This window comes from Pinus tabuliformis, chromosome Q (genome assembly GCF_031772625.1).
Source record: "Pinus tabuliformis cultivar Carrire ecotype Pingquan chromosome Q, CPIR1, whole genome shotgun sequence".
Taxonomy (NCBI): Eukaryota; Viridiplantae; Streptophyta; class Pinopsida; order Pinales; family Pinaceae; genus Pinus; species Pinus tabuliformis.
In genome coordinates, this window is record NC_142296.1 from 119,660,455 (window position 1) to 119,678,535 (window position 18,081).

At 38.8% G+C, this 18,081-nt stretch overlaps 1 protein-coding gene across 1 annotated transcript in view; it reads right to left on the minus strand.

The window, feature by feature from the left end:
- LOC149218539 (P-loop containing nucleoside triphosphate hydrolases superfamily protein) overlaps positions 1-18,081 on the minus strand; it is a 254,923-nt gene that overhangs the window by 92,671 nt on the left and 144,171 nt on the right. Inside the window, exon 5 of the mRNA XM_089384086.1 lies at positions 13,347-13,601. Coding sequence (XP_089240212.1) covers positions 13,347-13,601 — 255 coding nt within the window. The remainder of the gene's footprint in view (positions 1-13,346; positions 13,602-18,081) is intronic.

Here is an 18,081-nt window from a genome sequence, read left to right on the forward strand (position 1 = left end):
GACAGTAGCTACTAGCCAGTGGCCCAGTAGTATTGTAGTACTAGTACTGGAGTCTGGTCACCGTCACAGTTTACTTTTGTTGTAGAGGCCATTTCTAGCCTCCTTGGTTATGTGTTTTTTGTTTTGAGTCTTCGATCATGTATGACAGTTGACTATGTATTGCCATTGGGTACCATTTTGATATAATGGATTGGTTCATGAGCCTACTTTGATCATATGTTGTCTTCCATCTATATTATAATGCTGTGTGTTTGGAAACATGAATGAAAATCTTTAAAATTATGTTTAAAATCTTTAAAATTATGTTTTTTTATAAAAAAAATAAATATTTAATGTATTTTTTACAACGACCGAATCATTGAAATCGAGCCGGCCGAGTCATTACCGTTTCGGAGTCGGAGTCGGAGTCGATACTCGGCCGAGTCAGAGTCGGAGTCGGAGTCTTAAAACATTGGTACCAACCTCTCTGCTCTATTGCGAGTCTTGCTCTCGCTGTTTATTTTTCTTTGATTTTGATTCTTTGAATTTCATGTCGATCCCAGACAGTCCTCATTCCCAATTTTTCTCTTGTTACCAAATGACCGAAACCACCCAGCCAAGCTGACCACAACCTTGGTACTCAGCTCCAAAATACTTCCCAATTGGAGTATTTCGGTTCCCCGTGCCCAAAAGCTTCAAGAATAATGGAATCCCAGCTCTGGTTCAGATCTCTAAATTCTCATTCTCATCCTCCTCTTCTCGCAAAAAAAAAAAATCCCCCCCTCTCTGCCTCTGCGTGCTTGGGATAAATAACCCTCGTCGGCGGTCGTCGCTTTCTTCACCGCCCTTCTCAGATTTGATTTAGCATATTACCTTACGTGTAGAGTGAGGTGAGGATAAGCATATAATTCTCAAGTCATTGTCATGTTCTAAACTTTAATAATTTTATGTTTTATAAAATTTAATAATATTTTATCTTTTATAAAGATTATAATTATAATAATAGATTCAATAGTTATAAAATATTCATGATACATATATATATTAACAATAATTAACTTATACCTTTAAACTTTATAATGACCAATTTTTATATTAGAATGATTGGAATTATAAATTTTATTTAACGCCTTATAAGTACGAAGTGTTTCATACTTATCTTTTGAATGTCGGGTTTTCGGTAATAACACTCTTCTCAATCATTTAGGTATTTAGTCCCTTTTTATTCATTTAAACATTTTTCTTAATTATTTAATAAGTATACTAGTGCAAGACATGTGATGTGTGCATATGTAGCTATCATATGCATACACCGTATGCATGCTAATACTCTTTTGCTTATAGATCGAAATGGGTCATTATAGAGATAGAGTAACGTCCATCAAGAAGGTGCAATGCCAGCTTGGGGGCATCCTATCATCTTAGAGGTACATTAGCTCTCTAGGAAATGCCTTAGCTCAGAAGTGCAACATTTCAAGTCCTGGAGGGAAAGGAGAGTGTCATGATTCTTCGACTGTGGTGGAATCAACCCAAGGTTGACACCCCTCGAAAGGTGCTCAACATCTTAACTCTGGTCTCTAGAAGAATCATCAAATGGGGTTGGTCATCCTTTGTGAAGTGATAGAGAAGAATCATGATCCCTAAAGGGATGGCAGGTGTACCTAAATGCAAGCATCTGAACATACTCATGGAATCAAGTGAGATAAACATCATAGGTACAAGAACCATAGAAGTATCATAGTGGACCATACTTAATGTGAGGCATCGAAGTACTTCACATAAGCATCATCTTCAAATATCTTTCTAGCTTATGATTTATAAACAAGTTACCATGTTTAGATATGGGAGGTTTACTACAAGGCCCTATTAGGTGCTTCCAACCCTAAGGGGAGGAACAAATCCCAAGCCGACCCACCAATCGACAAGTACAAGTAGTTATTGACATGGTAGGGTTTTGCTTCATGGAGTATTCCACAATCTTTGTACCAGTTACGAGATTCCATCATCTTTCATTCTTATGATGTGAAGAGGGAACGATCATGGGCCCTGAATTAACCCTTTCCTCGGCCAATTTTTACCACCCTTCTTGTGTGCCTTTTTCCTCATTGATTTTCTTTTTCTTTTGCATTTTCATCTTAGGTTACAAGCTTTAATTGATTCATCATTGACCCCTTCAATATGAAGAATTTAATTGCTCATTGAGGTTGGGATAATCAAAGTTCCTATTATTTAGATAGCCCATAAATTGGTCAAGAACTTAGAGAGGGGTAAACAAAGCTCAAGAAAGGATTTTGTCCACGCACTTTCATTTACCTAGCCAATCTTTTGCTTTATATCATTATGGCACATGCTTTTTTCCTTTCTTTCTACTCCATCAACCTCTTAGGGAAAAGTTTTTGAACACCTACGCAAGGATGAAGAAAGAAGGTAACCATTATTAGTGACAGATAGTAATCAACCCAAAGATGGGATGTGGATACAAGGGAGAAATGAAAAATGTAAAGTATGGATTACCATGTACACGCGACATCAATTATGGCCTCCTAATTGTGCCCCTCTTAGATAGTGGAAGGAAAGGCCTCATGGGAACAAAAATACAACCAAAAGCAATCGATTATCCAATTCAACCTGTGATCCATAGTAAAGTGACATTAAACATTAGATGAAAGAACTTGATTATAAAAATGGTTAATGTAGCTTATATTTGATGACCCACCTTCATCGCATGAGTAGGCTAGATATAATAAGTCATTGACGGAAGCATGGCGAGAGGCATCTAAGGCCAGCTATCTATGGATCATCATAGGGTTGTTGGCTAGGCATGTTGAAACAATAGCAAAAAAAATTTCCCTTAGAGATCACCCACTTCGGTGGGTAACAAGTACAATGATATCGATACAAGTAGGAGTACCAAAAGGTCTCCTATATAAAGAACAAGAATTAGAGTAGAGACATAATGTTTGTATGCTAAAAAATGGAAAACCCTTATCTCCAAGTGTGACCAATCATAGAAAGGAACTGAGGACTAGGTCATGTTCCACTAGATATAATCTCTCCTAACACTCAAGGTCCAATGAAGAAAACTCAAAATGCCCCAAGGGAAGGCTAGGGTGAGATCTAGACTCTCTTTTGCATTGTTATTAGGAAAAGTAACATGCCTCTAGTGCCTAGGTGACCTTAGCTACCTGCTGGTAAGAGATGTGAGTTGGTTATGTTTCTAAGGTCTCTCGGAAGGGGAATGGTCCCTCGAGTGCACACCAATCTGGAGTCTGAGGCAATGTTGTTGTCAGTCTATCTCTTGGTGCCCCTAGTTGATGGGAGCATTGAAAAGAAAGATGTAATACATTGAACAGGATCTAGTCGAGTAGTAGCCTAGAGAATGTACATGGCTAGACATCTCTAATCTATGTTGTCTTTCCAAATTCCTTAGTTAGGCCATTATCCCAAGGTAGGAGCACCAAGTAGTTTCAAATTGTTAATTTAATGAACAATTGTTGATTGGGTAAAATTTGAATATGTCAAATTGATTGAGATTGGTTGTGTGATTATGCTTTCGTTGAAAAATTGTGTTAGAACCTAGTTGTGCTTTTATTCAGTAGATCTATGATAAACCTGCTAGGAATTAGTTGTCAAGTGCTAGCATCAATATTTAACATAGTATCTGAGCAACAACTCTAAGAAGTTGGTCTCAAGATGCACATTCGTACAGCTATTGCAGGGCCCAGTTTTGGTTGCAACTGTATGTGGCAACAAAAAAAAACACAAGCAAAGAACCAAATAGTTGTACAAAGGTCATACGTCGTACAATGGGCAAAGAAAGGAAAAGAAAAATTTCTTTGCTAAAAAATTAAATCATATGGCGCTAAAGGTTAAGGTAATATGAAAAAGGAAAATTTAAAAAGGTGTGATGGCTAAGTGGCTCGTGAAGAACCCAACCAAGCATGGCCAACAACATTGGTTGTCAAACCCTATCGCTAGGACCGATAGGCCAACAACAAGAGCACAGGTTACATGGTTGCACACACGGGGGACGAAAAAGATCGATAGCCAACTAACAAGGGTCCCGCGAAAGCATTAGGACATAGGGAAGTCTGTTGGGCTAAGTGGCAGCAAAAGTTGTCGACGTAGACAATTGAGACAAGGGTTGAGACATAGCCACAACTTGGGCCAAGAAGCACCACACACGAGTGGTTGCATAGGGAAACAGATGCCACGTGAGAGTGGACCACAACGACAATGAACATACTAGGGTCGCAGCAAATGTGGTCGACAAACACTACCTCAACAAGATGTGAAGGTCAGGCAGCAAGGTTGCATTGGTCACAAGTCACAGCAGACTAAGTAGTGGGGTCAGTCGACAATTAGTGGTCGCAACATAGCAGGCTTAGCGTCAAAGTGTTGTCGAAGGGGTGCACGCGAAAAAGTAGCCAGGGCCAAGAATATAGCAAGTGCACGAGGGAGGCCGACAAGCCAACCAACAGAGCAAAATCGTGTCTTGGGATGTTATTGAACATGTCCAAGACTAGTCGTAGGCTAAGGCAGTCGAAACAGCAAGTGTGCAGAAAAGACATAATGTAGCACCCAGCACAAACAAGTTGTGCCGTGTCAGGAACATAGTGTCAGCAATAACACATTTTTTAGTCAAGATTTGGTATGACGACCGTAGTAGGTATGCAGTTTGAAGACAGGATAGATGGAACCTCAAATTTCTTGCCTTGGAAGGCTAGGGTCACCTTGCCTCTCAAGGAAAATGATCTTTGAGAGATTGTTGAGGTGATGCCAAAGTCAACATATTCCAAAGAGAAGGTTGCCAAGGAAAAGAGGAAAATAAACGAACAAAGGGTACTCTCAAATGTGGTGAAAGGCCATTTGATCTCTCACTTTTCCAAGAAGAAGTCGGCCTAGCACATGTTTGATGCTTTGGTGGGTCTATACTAGAGCAAGACTGTTAATAGGAAAATGGTTTTGAGAGACAACCTACAGCATACACAGATGACCAAATCTAACTTGGTGATGTGTTACCTGATGAAGATCACTCAAATTCGTGATCAGCTTGTAGCAGTGAGGGAAAAAGTGGATGATGCAGAGTTAGCAAATGTGGAGCTGAACAATGTCCCAAAGAAATGGGAACCATTTGTCAAAGGATATATGCTCGGGAGAGAAAACCCTCATTTGATAGGCTATGGGATGACTACATCCAAGACAAGATGAGGGAGTAGTCAAAGGCCAAGGCCAGCAAGCAAGAAGGTGACGAAGACCTAACTCTTGACAGAAGATAGTGAAGAGCAAAGGAAAAGGTTCGAGCATAAGTGAGGAGTCAGCCTCACAGTCAAGGAAGAACAAGAACTTGACTAAGGTCAAGTGTTTTGCATGTCATAAGACAGGACACTATGCTTCACAACGTCAAAAGAGGAAGAAAGGCAGAAAGGGATAAAGATAGTTGCAGTTGCGTCGGCATAAGCTCAAGTGGAAGGGTTTGCTAAGAAGATTGAGATGGAATTCTCACTTGTGTCCTACCATTCCTCAAGCGCCATACCAGTTGGTGCATGGATACTATAGATAGTGGCACCACATGACATATGACAAGAGAACGAGAGTTGTTTGATAGCCTGATATAGTGGGACTCAGAGTTGCATGTGGAGTTTGGTGTTGATACGAAACATGTAGTGGACGGGTTTGGGGCAGTGTCATTCCAACTTGAGTCAAGACGCCTGTTGAGAGTGAAAGACATGTTACGAGTGCCAAAACTCAGGAGAAGTTTACTCTCAGTCTTGATGATAGAGAAGAAGGGTTTTGTTGTAGCATTCCAAGATGGGAAAGCACTAATTAGGCCCATGGTATCTAGCTTAGATGATGGCCACGTCATGGGAGTTAGAGAGGGAAACTTGTATAGGCTAAAGGGCCAACCTATGTGAGCCATGGCAAGAAACAACAAGACAATGACAAAGAACAAGGAGCAAGAAGCTCTAAAGGTTGAGTAGTTCAAAGGGAGTCAGTGTCAAGGTTCAGGTGGGAAGGACTAGTCAGTAGATCCAAGGTTACTTGGAAGCGGGAGCGAAAATGGCGAGCGGGAGCAAGAGTGAAAACGTCGAGCAGGAGCAGAAGCGACATTTTCAGAAGCTTCCGGTTTGGGAGTAAATTTTTATATAATATAATTTTTTTATATTTTGATGCATATATGTCAACAAAAGCATGTAGAATGATGAATTAGATATAAAAAGCATAAAAACATAGATTGAACCATATAACATCAATCATCTAGAAGTTATAATCTTCATCAACCACGTCCACAAGTTAGTAACATACAACATATTGAGTCTCATGATTCATCAATCTTAAAGTTTCAAGCTTTCAAAATTCAATATATAACATTTATCATCATTGATCACCAAAGTTGTACTTGTAAGCTAAGTGTAACCATTACAACAAAGAAAAAGTGAAATGAAATTAAACAACTTTCAACTTTCACAAAGCACCATATTCATAATTCATTACCAATGAGTTATAATTGCAAACTTCAAACTTCAAACTTAAATTTTCATATATTGTTTACAAAAAATATAATAATAAATACGAAAGAGTCAACAGTTATAAAAACTACTAGAAACTGGAAAAGACAAGTAAACCTATTATCTACAGCTTCATCTTGCCGCCACAAGAAATGTCTAATTTCTGAGCAAGTCATGGTACTGGTGGTCTTCTAGGAGTCTCCTCCTACATAGTCGCATGACCAAAACCAGAAGGTGCATGCCCTCCACATGAGGATGTAGATGGAGGCGGCAACTACAAAGGAACAATCGTTGGAACTCGAGCATTGGCACTGCAGCTGGATGGTGGGGATGACATGGTTGTTGTTGATTCATCATCATCTCTCAAAAGTTTTGCTTCCAATTCTTCAAGATGTATAGTGCCATCCTTCAAATTACTATCCTTTGGGTGGTTGTCCCAAATTTTATATGGTGTATCCTCATAAGCCCAATCAGAATAATGACTCAACAACCTCAAGTTGTAGTGCACATAAACCAAGCTTTTTGCTCGGTTTTCATTGAGTCGGTTTCTTCTCACAGTATATATGAAGCTGTAGATGCTCCAACCTCCAACACCTCTCTGCAAAAGCAATGTTTACAACCTGTGAGAGAATTTTTTTTTCCAATTTTGGCAAAATTCCCATTCCGCCATATGCTTCCCACCATGTGAGAGCATCAAATATGTCTCTATCTTCCATTGCATGCAAAGAACCAAACAAATCAGTGCAACTAAAGTATCTACCTAATTCAAGACGCAAATTAGCACACTCCTCCGTATCAAGGACTAGCTATCTAATGTTTTCATATATCCCTCTTGTACCTCTGGATTCGTATGGGGTTTGGCCCTCACCCCACCCCCAAGTGCAGGTTGGCCCAACCAAGATGGAGAATAGTATTTTGGCACAAGGATATATGCCAAGGCATGTAGTGGAACATTAGCTTTATTCCACTGTGTACACACACAATTATGAATCATTGTATACAAGTTGGGATCATCTTCTTGAACAATATCTTTTATCTGCCCCAACAAAGTATCCATCTGCTCATACACCTCCCCAATCACTGGTTTATCTGTATCTGCAAAATGAATCATGCTATAAATGGGCTTGGTGAATTGCAATACTTGCCTCACACGTGCCCAAAACAGACCATCAAAAGCGGTCTCCTCCACCTGTTCAAAACCTTTCTTGTCAGCTGCATTTGTAGCGTTGTCCTTTAATACTTGCCAGTGTGGACTTGATACCATGCTAGCCAATGACTCTATTACCTTCAAAAGGCACCTAAAGATGAGGTAATAGCTAGCAAACCTAGTCTTCGCAATCTTCAACAACTCCAATCTTGAGTGACTGCGAAAAAGCCCATGGGTATTGCTATGATTTGTAATAAAGTTTATCATTTGTTTGCCTCCCTTACAAAAATCACCAATCCATTCGTATTGTTGGTTTTTATTCTTAATAATATCATGCATCAAAAGGTTCATTGTGTGAACCAAACACCCAAACCAAAATATGTAGGGGTATTTATCCTCAATAATTGCTCTGGTTGCCTTATAATTAGCAGCATTATCAGTGATGACTTGGATGACATTGTATGGCCCAATACGTTCAATTGTTTCAAGTAAAGGTTCTGCAATGTTGATGTCTGTCTTGAACTTCTCATAGTAATCATATGCTGAAAGGAAGATGGCACCACTAACAAACACAGCAAGAACACTTATCAATGGCTTGCCTTTTACATTTGTCCATCCATCAGATACAATGGACACACCATGCTCAGTCCAAGAATTTGTCATTCTACTCAAGGGATGTGATATTTTTGTTTTTTCATGATCAAGTCCAACAGTTTTAGCCTTGTCATACCCAGGGCTCATGTATCCTTTGGGGGCATCATTTATGGTAGAAACCATTTCATGCCAATAATTTGAGCGAAGAACATTGAATGGTATCCCACATGCATAAAGAAACCGGTAAATTTTTTAATCCACATCATTCCCATACCCTTCGTCAAGGAAATTTGATATGGTTCTACGCCTTAAAGAGATGTTTGTTCTTGTGCCTCCATATCCACTGCCATGGGAGGATGTTGAAGGAGTTCTTTGTGCATGTGATTGTGAGCTATGCTCAAAGAAACCCTTTGATTTTTTAGATTTGTATTGGGCTTCCTCCTCTTCCTTTATATATTTGCCTCTTTCTGTTGCTGACACACTTACACAAGCTTTGATTCCTGTTGGTTTATCTCCATCCCATGGCCTTTTCCCACAAAGGTGCCTTCTGGCACGGGTGTAGGAACCTGTGTAAATTTTGTTGCAATGGTTGCATGTAAATTTAGTGGCTCCACCCCCTTTCCCCGCTTCAAATCTAGTAACATATTTCCACAATGGGGTTTGATCTTGTTTAGTTTTTGGGGCCTCATCATGTCCACTCTCCTCCTCCTCACCAAGGTACTCCTCTCCAAGGTTTTCATCAAATCCACTATAAACCACTTCTTCATCCTCTTCTTCATCATGATCAATCCTCCTCCTTCTACCCTCCAACACCATAGTAACCAAAAAGGAACCAACAAGAAGAAAATGCCAAGCCATATAACCATGATGTTTGAAGTATTGAATCTGTAAAAAAATGGAGGAATGGGAATGGGAAATAGAGAATTGTTTTTTCTTATTTAGCAATGAACATAAAAAAACAAAAATGTTAGATTAGAGTGTAGATCCCACCTCTTTGGCCTTCAATCCCAAACTCCAATCTCCCTTGCAAGCTCCTCAAGCTCCTCCAAGCTCCTCTCTCTCTCTCTCTCTCCAAGCTCCTCTCTCTTGCTCTCTCCAAGCTCCAAACTCTCTCTTGCTCTCTCCAACTTAGACAAATGGGTGAATAATGGGAGGGGAGAGGGTCTTTTTAACCTTTTCCCCCTCCCCTTCCCTCCCTTTCCTCTCCCTCTCCGTCCACCGCCTCCCTCTCTCCATCGCACGACCTTTTTTCGACGTTGATGGGAGCGCTTTTTTAAGAGGGGGAGCGGTCGGGAGCGATCGCTCCCCGACCACTCCCCCTCTTAAAAAAATCACTCTCGGAGTGAAGGGGAGTGGTCAAGGAGCGATCGCTCCCAACCACTCCCCTAATCACTCTCGAAATTCGCTCCCTTCGGGAGTGCACTCCCTAGGTAGCTCCCTACTAGCTCCCGAGCCGAGCGGTAATTGGGAGCGGATTCGAGGGGGGCTCCCCCACAAAACTAAGCAGATATTTCCAAGTCTGTCAAGAAGATCTCACGGTATGAGATAACTTTACAGGATGTTCAGGGGTAGGAGACTTCTAGGAACAAGTCCAAAGGGAGCAGGCCTTCAAGGATGATTTTGAATCAGGTAGCAAGGGAGCAGCTATGGTAGTAGATGCTAGATCAAAGCCAGTTCCAAGTGGCAAAAGTATCCTTCCTTTCTAAGAGGGAGTCTTGATGTTTGTAGCTCAGGAAAGTACTTCTTCACAAGCCTAAGTGTCTAGGCAAGCAGAATTCACCCAAAGTCTCCTTAGGACACTTGCTCAAGTATTTAGTAACTTGCTATTGTAACTTAGCCTAACTTAAGAAAAGCACAAAATTAATTACGTTGGCTATTGACCTCAAGAAACTTAGGAAAAGAAAAGTATTTATCTTAATCTCAATCTTTGATCTCAAGCAAGAAAAAATCTAATCTCAACCATCCATCACTTTTGAGATTAAGGTTAAGGATTTAGCTCAATGTGAATTTACAAAAGCAAGGCTAAGGAGAGGAGAATGACACACTATATAGCATCACAAGCCACTGAAAAAAGAGATTTTCTCAAGTGAGAGTGAGATAGTAAGTGTGTCGGGTTCGAGGAAGGTGCAGGGGTGCGACATAGGAGATCTAGATCAGCGAAGCAGATCAAGGACACATCTACGGCCTAATTAGTTGGATTAGATCCAGGGTATGTTGTATTTGTAAATTCCTCAGTTGAGCCATTATCCTAAGACGAGAGTCCAAGTAGGTTCAGATTATTACTTTAATGAATAACTATTGATTGGGCAGCTTTTGTATGTGTCACATGTGATTGAGATTAGTTGTGTAATTGTGCTTCAATGGACTAATTGTGTTACAAACCTAGTTGTGCTTTTATTCAGTAGATATGTGATAAATCTACTAGGAGTTAATTGCCAAGTGCTAGGTTCAGAATTTAATAATGTGGCAACTTATGCAATGGACAAGTGATGAGATTTGATCCCACAGATGAGTCACCAGTGATGTGGCAAAGTGCATGGGTAAATTGAAAGGCTTCTAGAGCAGTCAAAGTGCATGAATGGATCAAGGTGTGATGTTGCATTGGTTGCAGTTTATTTTTTATTTCCTCAAATCTATTTTCTCTCTCCTAATGTGTATTGGGTTTTCCCACCTTAATTTGCATGCATCTCACCTTTTTTATCCCCTCCAACTCACACCCTTTTTTCCACTTCACTACATTCTCTCCTCAATGGATAAAAAAGCACATCCCGGTGAACTAATGCACATTAGCCCAAAATACTCCATGGATACTTTTATACTAGTTCGAATTTACCAAGTTTAGATCTAGAATAATTTGTATTCAAGGATATTTTTATCCTACTTCGAATTACCCAGAATTACCTCAAGGATAATTTTATCTAATTCGAATTAGCTCAAATTACTTCAAGGATATTTTTATCTTAGTTCAAATTACTCAAAATATACTCGAGGATAATTTTATCTTGTGACAACTCAAAGCTATTTCAGTGGAACTTAAGCATTGGCCACTTCAGTTAGTTTTTCCTCCGGTTTAGTCTCAGTTGGATGCCGAGTTGATTCTATATCACTTTCTAGTGTGCATTGATCCTCTTTGCATGAGGAATTCAACTTCCTTATTCCCTATTGCGCATTGGAGGAGTTGAAGGGTTATATATACAGGTGTGAGCTATTGGTTTGGTGAATTTTCTTTAGCAGCAGCAGCATATTCTGTCTCTTTGTCTCCATCTTCTCTCTCTTCTAGCTTTTACTCTATTGTCTCCGAATATCATTGTTATCGGTTCTCTAACAGTCATCTCTCTGGGCTGATTGATGTATTAATGTTTATTTTATACAATATTTTAAAAGCTTATGTGCCATTTTCATTGGTTTAAATCTGCCATGTAAATGTGTTTTCTGTCTATTTTATCTTCCATTTAAAAGCTGACACTGGAGGTTAAAACACGAAGTATTTTAGAAACTCTTTTGGCCACTAACTTGCTGGTCAAACATTCATTGCATGCTGTTTTTTCTATACGATTTTGCAGATTTTTAGGTTCTAACAGTGTATGCAAGACTAAGGACACCCCTTTGTGTTTGGCAAGCACCAGCCTGGATGAAGACAGAAGTTTGCACGTGACACTAGGGGTGAATATTTCCTAGATTCATCAAATAATACAATTTTCGAAGGGGTAAAAATATGTGCTAACACAACTCCATAAATCAGAAGGATGCAAAGGACCAGTCAATGTCATTGACACCTTGACGCTCATTTGTTGTTGACTTTTTTAAGTTACTCCTAATTTCCATTCTCCATTGTTAATGTTCAGCTTTGACTCTAGATTCTAATGACAATGTCTTTGATTATTTAATATTTTTGAGTAATTTTAATTTACTATGTACTTAGTACTATTTAGAATGATAGAATCTAAATCAATGTTTTTCATTTTGTTATAAACTATAACTTTGAAATTTTAATCTCCATGTACCATTGATTCAATGCAAAATATGATAATATCAAATATATGGTGATTAATGAATTGAATTTGTACCATTTACATATTTGAATTTACATTGTACAGTGATGAATTATTATTGTATTTACATGAGAGGAATTGTTAATGTTGGGATTTTTATTGTTTTATTTATTTTTAGAGACAAGGTCCCCTATACAAGGGACCCCAACATCCCCCAATCCCCATTGGCATTCCCCAAAATTTTGGGGGTGTCCCCACATGTCCCCAAAGTGCATTTCGCTGCTCCCACATCCCCATGCCCCAAAATCTTGGTGGAACATTGCTTTATTTTATACTATTCTAGGTGGCCAAGGCAAACCTAGGAATTTATATGGGCCCATAATCCCCTCATGGGGTCAGATGCCCCACCTCCTTCATAATGTATAATGCACACCTCACGAGTGATTTGAAATGCCAGATTCATTCATAAAGTGACTGATTCTTTACCCTCTCAACACTGACATATTTTGTTTGGCATAACTCTCTATAAGACACCGAAAGTGCTGTTCTCTCTTTTATTGCAGGTTGTAGGTTTTGTTGGTGGATCCATTTGATCCTTCCTTCCCTTTTGATTTCAACATTGCTGGTGACTGTGTACTGATCATTGTTTCTAGGTCTTGATTTGACTGAAGCATTGTCTGCCACATAGTCTTCCTGCAGGGTAGTTCATAACAATATTGACAGCATTCAAATGTTGATGATGGTAATCAATGGCAATACAACTTACTGAGGACCCTCATCTGTTTCAGTCTACACTGCACACTTTGATCTCATTTGCGGCTTGCTTACTGGATATATACTTTGCCTAAAAGTAAAATAGAATGGCAGAATTTGAAAAAATTTACGCTTGGGCAAAGCAATGTAGAAACTCCATTGGTCATATGAGGCCTTCTTTGAAAATTCTGTATACTACAAAATGTAAGCAGTATGAATATTCAAGAAAAAATACTTTAAGCAATAAGAATTTAGAAACATATGTCCCTGCATCAATATTTCATTCTGGGAAAAACATTTAAAATAGACATGCCTAGAACTTCTTCATTAACATGTCTTTTTAAAACAGAAAAACAACAAAACAAATCATACCTTCTCTACTTTTCTTTCTTCTGATATAAAAATGGAAACAGACTGAGTAATGCAGGCACTCTGGAGAGCAATAGATTTATCCTCTGACACCCTTTGTATAGGGTCCTTGAGGAGGTATTGAGCTAGGGTGGTAGACATTCCAGCATAAGTATTACTTAAAACAACTGTTTGGGGATTTCCCAAAATATGTTGTCTCAATGATTTCAGATCGTCAACAAAATCTCCATCTACAATTTTCTTTAACCCATCAATAACCTGCAAATTTCAGTAAGTTAGAGAAGCTGCTCTAAAAGATTCTCCATTTTTTTTTCTCATCAAATTCAAGTTTGCACCCAGACAGAAACAAACCAGACAAAATCATACAAGAAATCTTATGCATATAATCAAGATATAGTTAGTCCAAGGCCCCAGAAAATGAGTAGAATAATATAAAATTAGCAAACACAAGCAGGTCTGTGAAATGTTTCCCAGTTAGTTTCCTCATCCTAAAAGCATGAGAAGTGAGGAGGGCACACCACTCACCTGCGGCTGCGGGACTGCATCCCCATGTAATACTGCTTCTATATCATAACAGAAACAACATAAAGAAAAATACAACAATTAATTGCGTTGTTTTACATTTCTGAGACTCCTGTAGTGTTTGGCTCAAAGGCTTCTACTTAATTATCACAACGCTTAGTGTCCCTTACTCTCTTCATTCACTCCTACTACATTGCAGGGCCAAATAATAAATATAAATGCAGCTATTAGGGTTATATATCCCTAAGAGAAACTGATCCCAATCTTCTCATATGTGCACGATGTCAAAGAATTTTTCACTCTGTAGATCTTTGATCTATCACAGATGGCCACAATTGTTTTTTCTCTCTAGGTTTTATGGTTCTGTCCCCATATATTTAGGGATTGGCCTTTTTAGATGTGCACTCATGGACTTGGCCCACCAGATTTTCCCAACCAGGGCTGCTTGGGAGCGGGAGCAAGGAGCGACATTTTCAAAAGCTCCTGGGTCAGGAGCGAATTTTTACATAATATATATTTTTATATATTTTGATGCATATATGCCAACAAAAGCATGTAGAATGATGAATTAGATATAAAAAGCATAAAAACATGGATTAAGCCATATAACATCAATCATCTAGAAGTTATAATCTTCATCAACCACATGTCCACAAGTTACATATTACAACATATCGAGTCTCATGATTCATCAATCTTAAAGCTTCAGGCTTTCAAAATTCAATATATAACATTTGTCATCACTAAAGTTGTACTTGTAACCATTACCATTACCAAACTATAACAAAGAATCTTAAAGCTTCAAGCTTTCAAAATTCAATATATAACATTTGTCATCACTAAAGTTGTACTTGTAACCATTACCATGACCAAACTATAACAAAGAATATCAAACGTGAAATGAAATGTTTACACTTTCAACTTTCACGAAGCATCATATTCATAATTGATTACCAATGAGTTATAATTGCCAACTTCAAACTCCAAACTTAAATTGTAATATATTGTTTACAAAAATATCATAATAAATATGAAAGAGTCAACAATTATAAAAAGTACTAGAAACTAAAAAAGACAAGTTTACAATAGACTCAATATAACACTAGGACTCACCTAAGACCTTGTCAACAAATTCCACCCTAGCTTTGGGGTTTGAGCTGAAAGAAAAACTCTGCCGATTATATGTGTTTAGAAACACACATAATTTGGAAAGGTTAAAAAATTTCCTACGATGGAATCCTTTGCCAAAATCAGAGGCTTACCTAGGTGTTGTTACATAATTAAATGGTCATACTAGCATCATTTACAATAAAAAACTTGCAAAAATTGGGTTTACAATGACATATTTATGCTGGCAGATGACTTCGATCTTTGAAAAAAATTGCACTCTGCTTTGTTGCACTGTTGACAAAATTGTGGACAACAGGTTGGTTTTTCCAAGTGGTCCAGAGCAACGAAGACCTTGAGTGCACCCTACTCCACATGATTCCCACGCCATGCACCACATTTTCAAAGAGCATGATGACTTGGCAAATGGAGTGTTGCCCACTTTTGGCATAGCATTGGGCTTTTTGATGCCTTAACCAATTGATATACATCCCAGAGCACCCCTAGGAGCCAAAATGTTGAGCTTCTCTTGCTTAGCATCAAGGGTTCTTAATGATGTACCAATGGACCTAGCATGCCCCTAGCTTGGCCTTGACACTACTTGATGGGCATGTTATGATCCAAGGCCCGAATGAGGATGGTCATCCCCCAAGATGAATGAGGAGCGCATGTTGCACTTGATGGAGCCCCAATGTTGGAGAGAGGAGCCACCACAATGCCCAGTTAGCACCCATGGAGATGACGTGTGGCACCCACAACTGGAATTTGGACCCTTGGAGTTGCTTTAAGGCTTGATTTGGGAATTTTCCTCAAATGGAGGATGATCATGATGCTTGGAGACATTTTCAGCCTTGCCTTTGCCTTGATGGAGCATTTGGAGCCCTTAAAGGGCATGACATCATCTCTCTTTTAGGCTTACGGCTCACACGTGTGGGCTTTTTTTGGCATGTCTTATTGTCAAGCTAATAGCTTGGCTTGTAACCCAATTTTACTTTTTGTCCACTCAAAAATCAAACTTGTTTATGGGCTTTTAATCATACATTAGTAGAGGTGGACCTCATATAAATAGAGGATCACCTCTCTCATTGTTTCATCATCAGTTATGTGGAAATTGGCTTCTCTTATAGAACTCAGCCTAACTCTTTGTACTTGAATATCTTTTATGGTTATTAAGTGTAATGAAATATTGCACCACATTTAGGGAGAGCAAACCTCCACGGAAGTTTCTAACATATATGGCTTTTATGACCAGCATCATAGACTCAGTGTTGATTTTTAGGGCACCCTCTACATTGATAATTACTTCTTATGGTTTCAGTTAGATTAATATTTTTCTTGTTATCTTTTTCATCATAAAGCAATTACACAGAGCAATATCAACAATAAAGCAAAAATGCTAGAGGATCATAAAGAGACACATATAAGAACACAAGAGTTTACCCTGGGAAAACCCACATGGGGGAAAAACCTAGCAACCTTTTCCTTACAAAAAAAATTCATTTCAACAGACATACACCTAGACATCCTAGTCATAGACAAGGTCAAACTGACCATCAAAAAGACTTTTTCAAACCTAGTCCAACTCCATCTTAGTCAAGTCATCTGCCCACAGAATTTGTGCCTGATTAGGTATTCTTGGAATTTTGCCTTCTGCCTTCCACATAACTCGGTCGCTCCACAAAGATTTCGTCTTGTCACAGAGATTTGCTCTTGCCACAAAGAAATTCAATCTAGCACAGAGAATTTTTGTTAGCCTCACTCTCATATGTTAAAACAATTCTAAGTCCAAATAATTAAATTAATTAAAATCATGAAAGTTAGGATTTAATCCTACCTTTCTAGATTGGGTTTGTTCCTCATAGTTAGGAGCCAGCTTAGGCCTAGTTGGTTGAGATATTCTCTCCAACTAGTTAGGCTCCTAGATTAGTGTATGGTTGAGAGATTAGTGTATAGACGCACTATCTTGAAACAAACTTCCTAATGTACTTATTTGTATTTTTATCATTATTTGTACAGTACATTACAGAGAATGTGAGGAATACATCAAGGTTGAGGCATTTTCCGCCATGTCTAGTTTTTTATGTCTTTGATATTTTAACGTATGTTTATTGTAAATCCTTCATTGTGGTATCAGAGCACACGGTTTTTCTCTTTGGGATTGAGAGACTGTTGTTTGCATTGTGTCATGGTGGCCTTAAGGCCAGGGACTTGATGAAGAGGGTCGTCAATTTGCATGTAATCCCAAAGTCGATGGAGCAGTTTGACTATCCTGTGCATGAAGCCATAGAGACATGGAAAGATCCGAGTGGGCACCAACTGCTGCCACTGGCCGAGGGTATCCTGCAATACACAAACCAAACGCATCGAGGGGCTTGTGTTGTCAGGGCTCGTACTTGGTAATTCAGTGGATGCCTATTTGAAGGGCACAATCTCGGAGTCCCTGGGAGATCTCGAGTTTCTTGAAATATTGGACATATCAGTGGCCAAAAGGCAGCGGATTACATTTACCATAACAATGGTGTTGAAGGAAGGAACCTGTGCTAAAGAAAAACTCCCATTGCAAAAAGTCGCTTGACAGGGCTATGAAATATAAACCCCTAATCTGGATTGACAGCAAAATCCATAGAAAGGTCGTCATCTGATTTGATTCATAGACCAGAGATCCTCTCTAGAACAATAGAATTCTCGTGGCAATATAGTTTGGAGATTGATATAGTAAGAGTGAACTTCATAATTTAATAATTAATTAATGTGGGTCAAATATCAAAAGAACAAATACTCTACATAGATCGACGGAAGGTAATGAGTTGAGTATTTTTGTGGTCTACTGAACAAGAATTATGGCGGTTTTATGGTTGATGGACCATTTACATCAAATGGACAAACAATGAGTGGCGGTGTACCTTTCGACAAGCTGGTAATGTCCTCATCTTGTAACCTTTTAATCTGTCGATTTACAATTTCTTCGTCCCATATTTGCAATGGTTTCCTCCCAAGGTTGTAGAAAATTGAAAGAAAACGAAACTAGAAAGTATTCTTGAACATCTTGACAGTCATTTCATCTCTTCCTACGTGAAAATTTTGAATCTGAGAAGAAGAGGTTCAACTG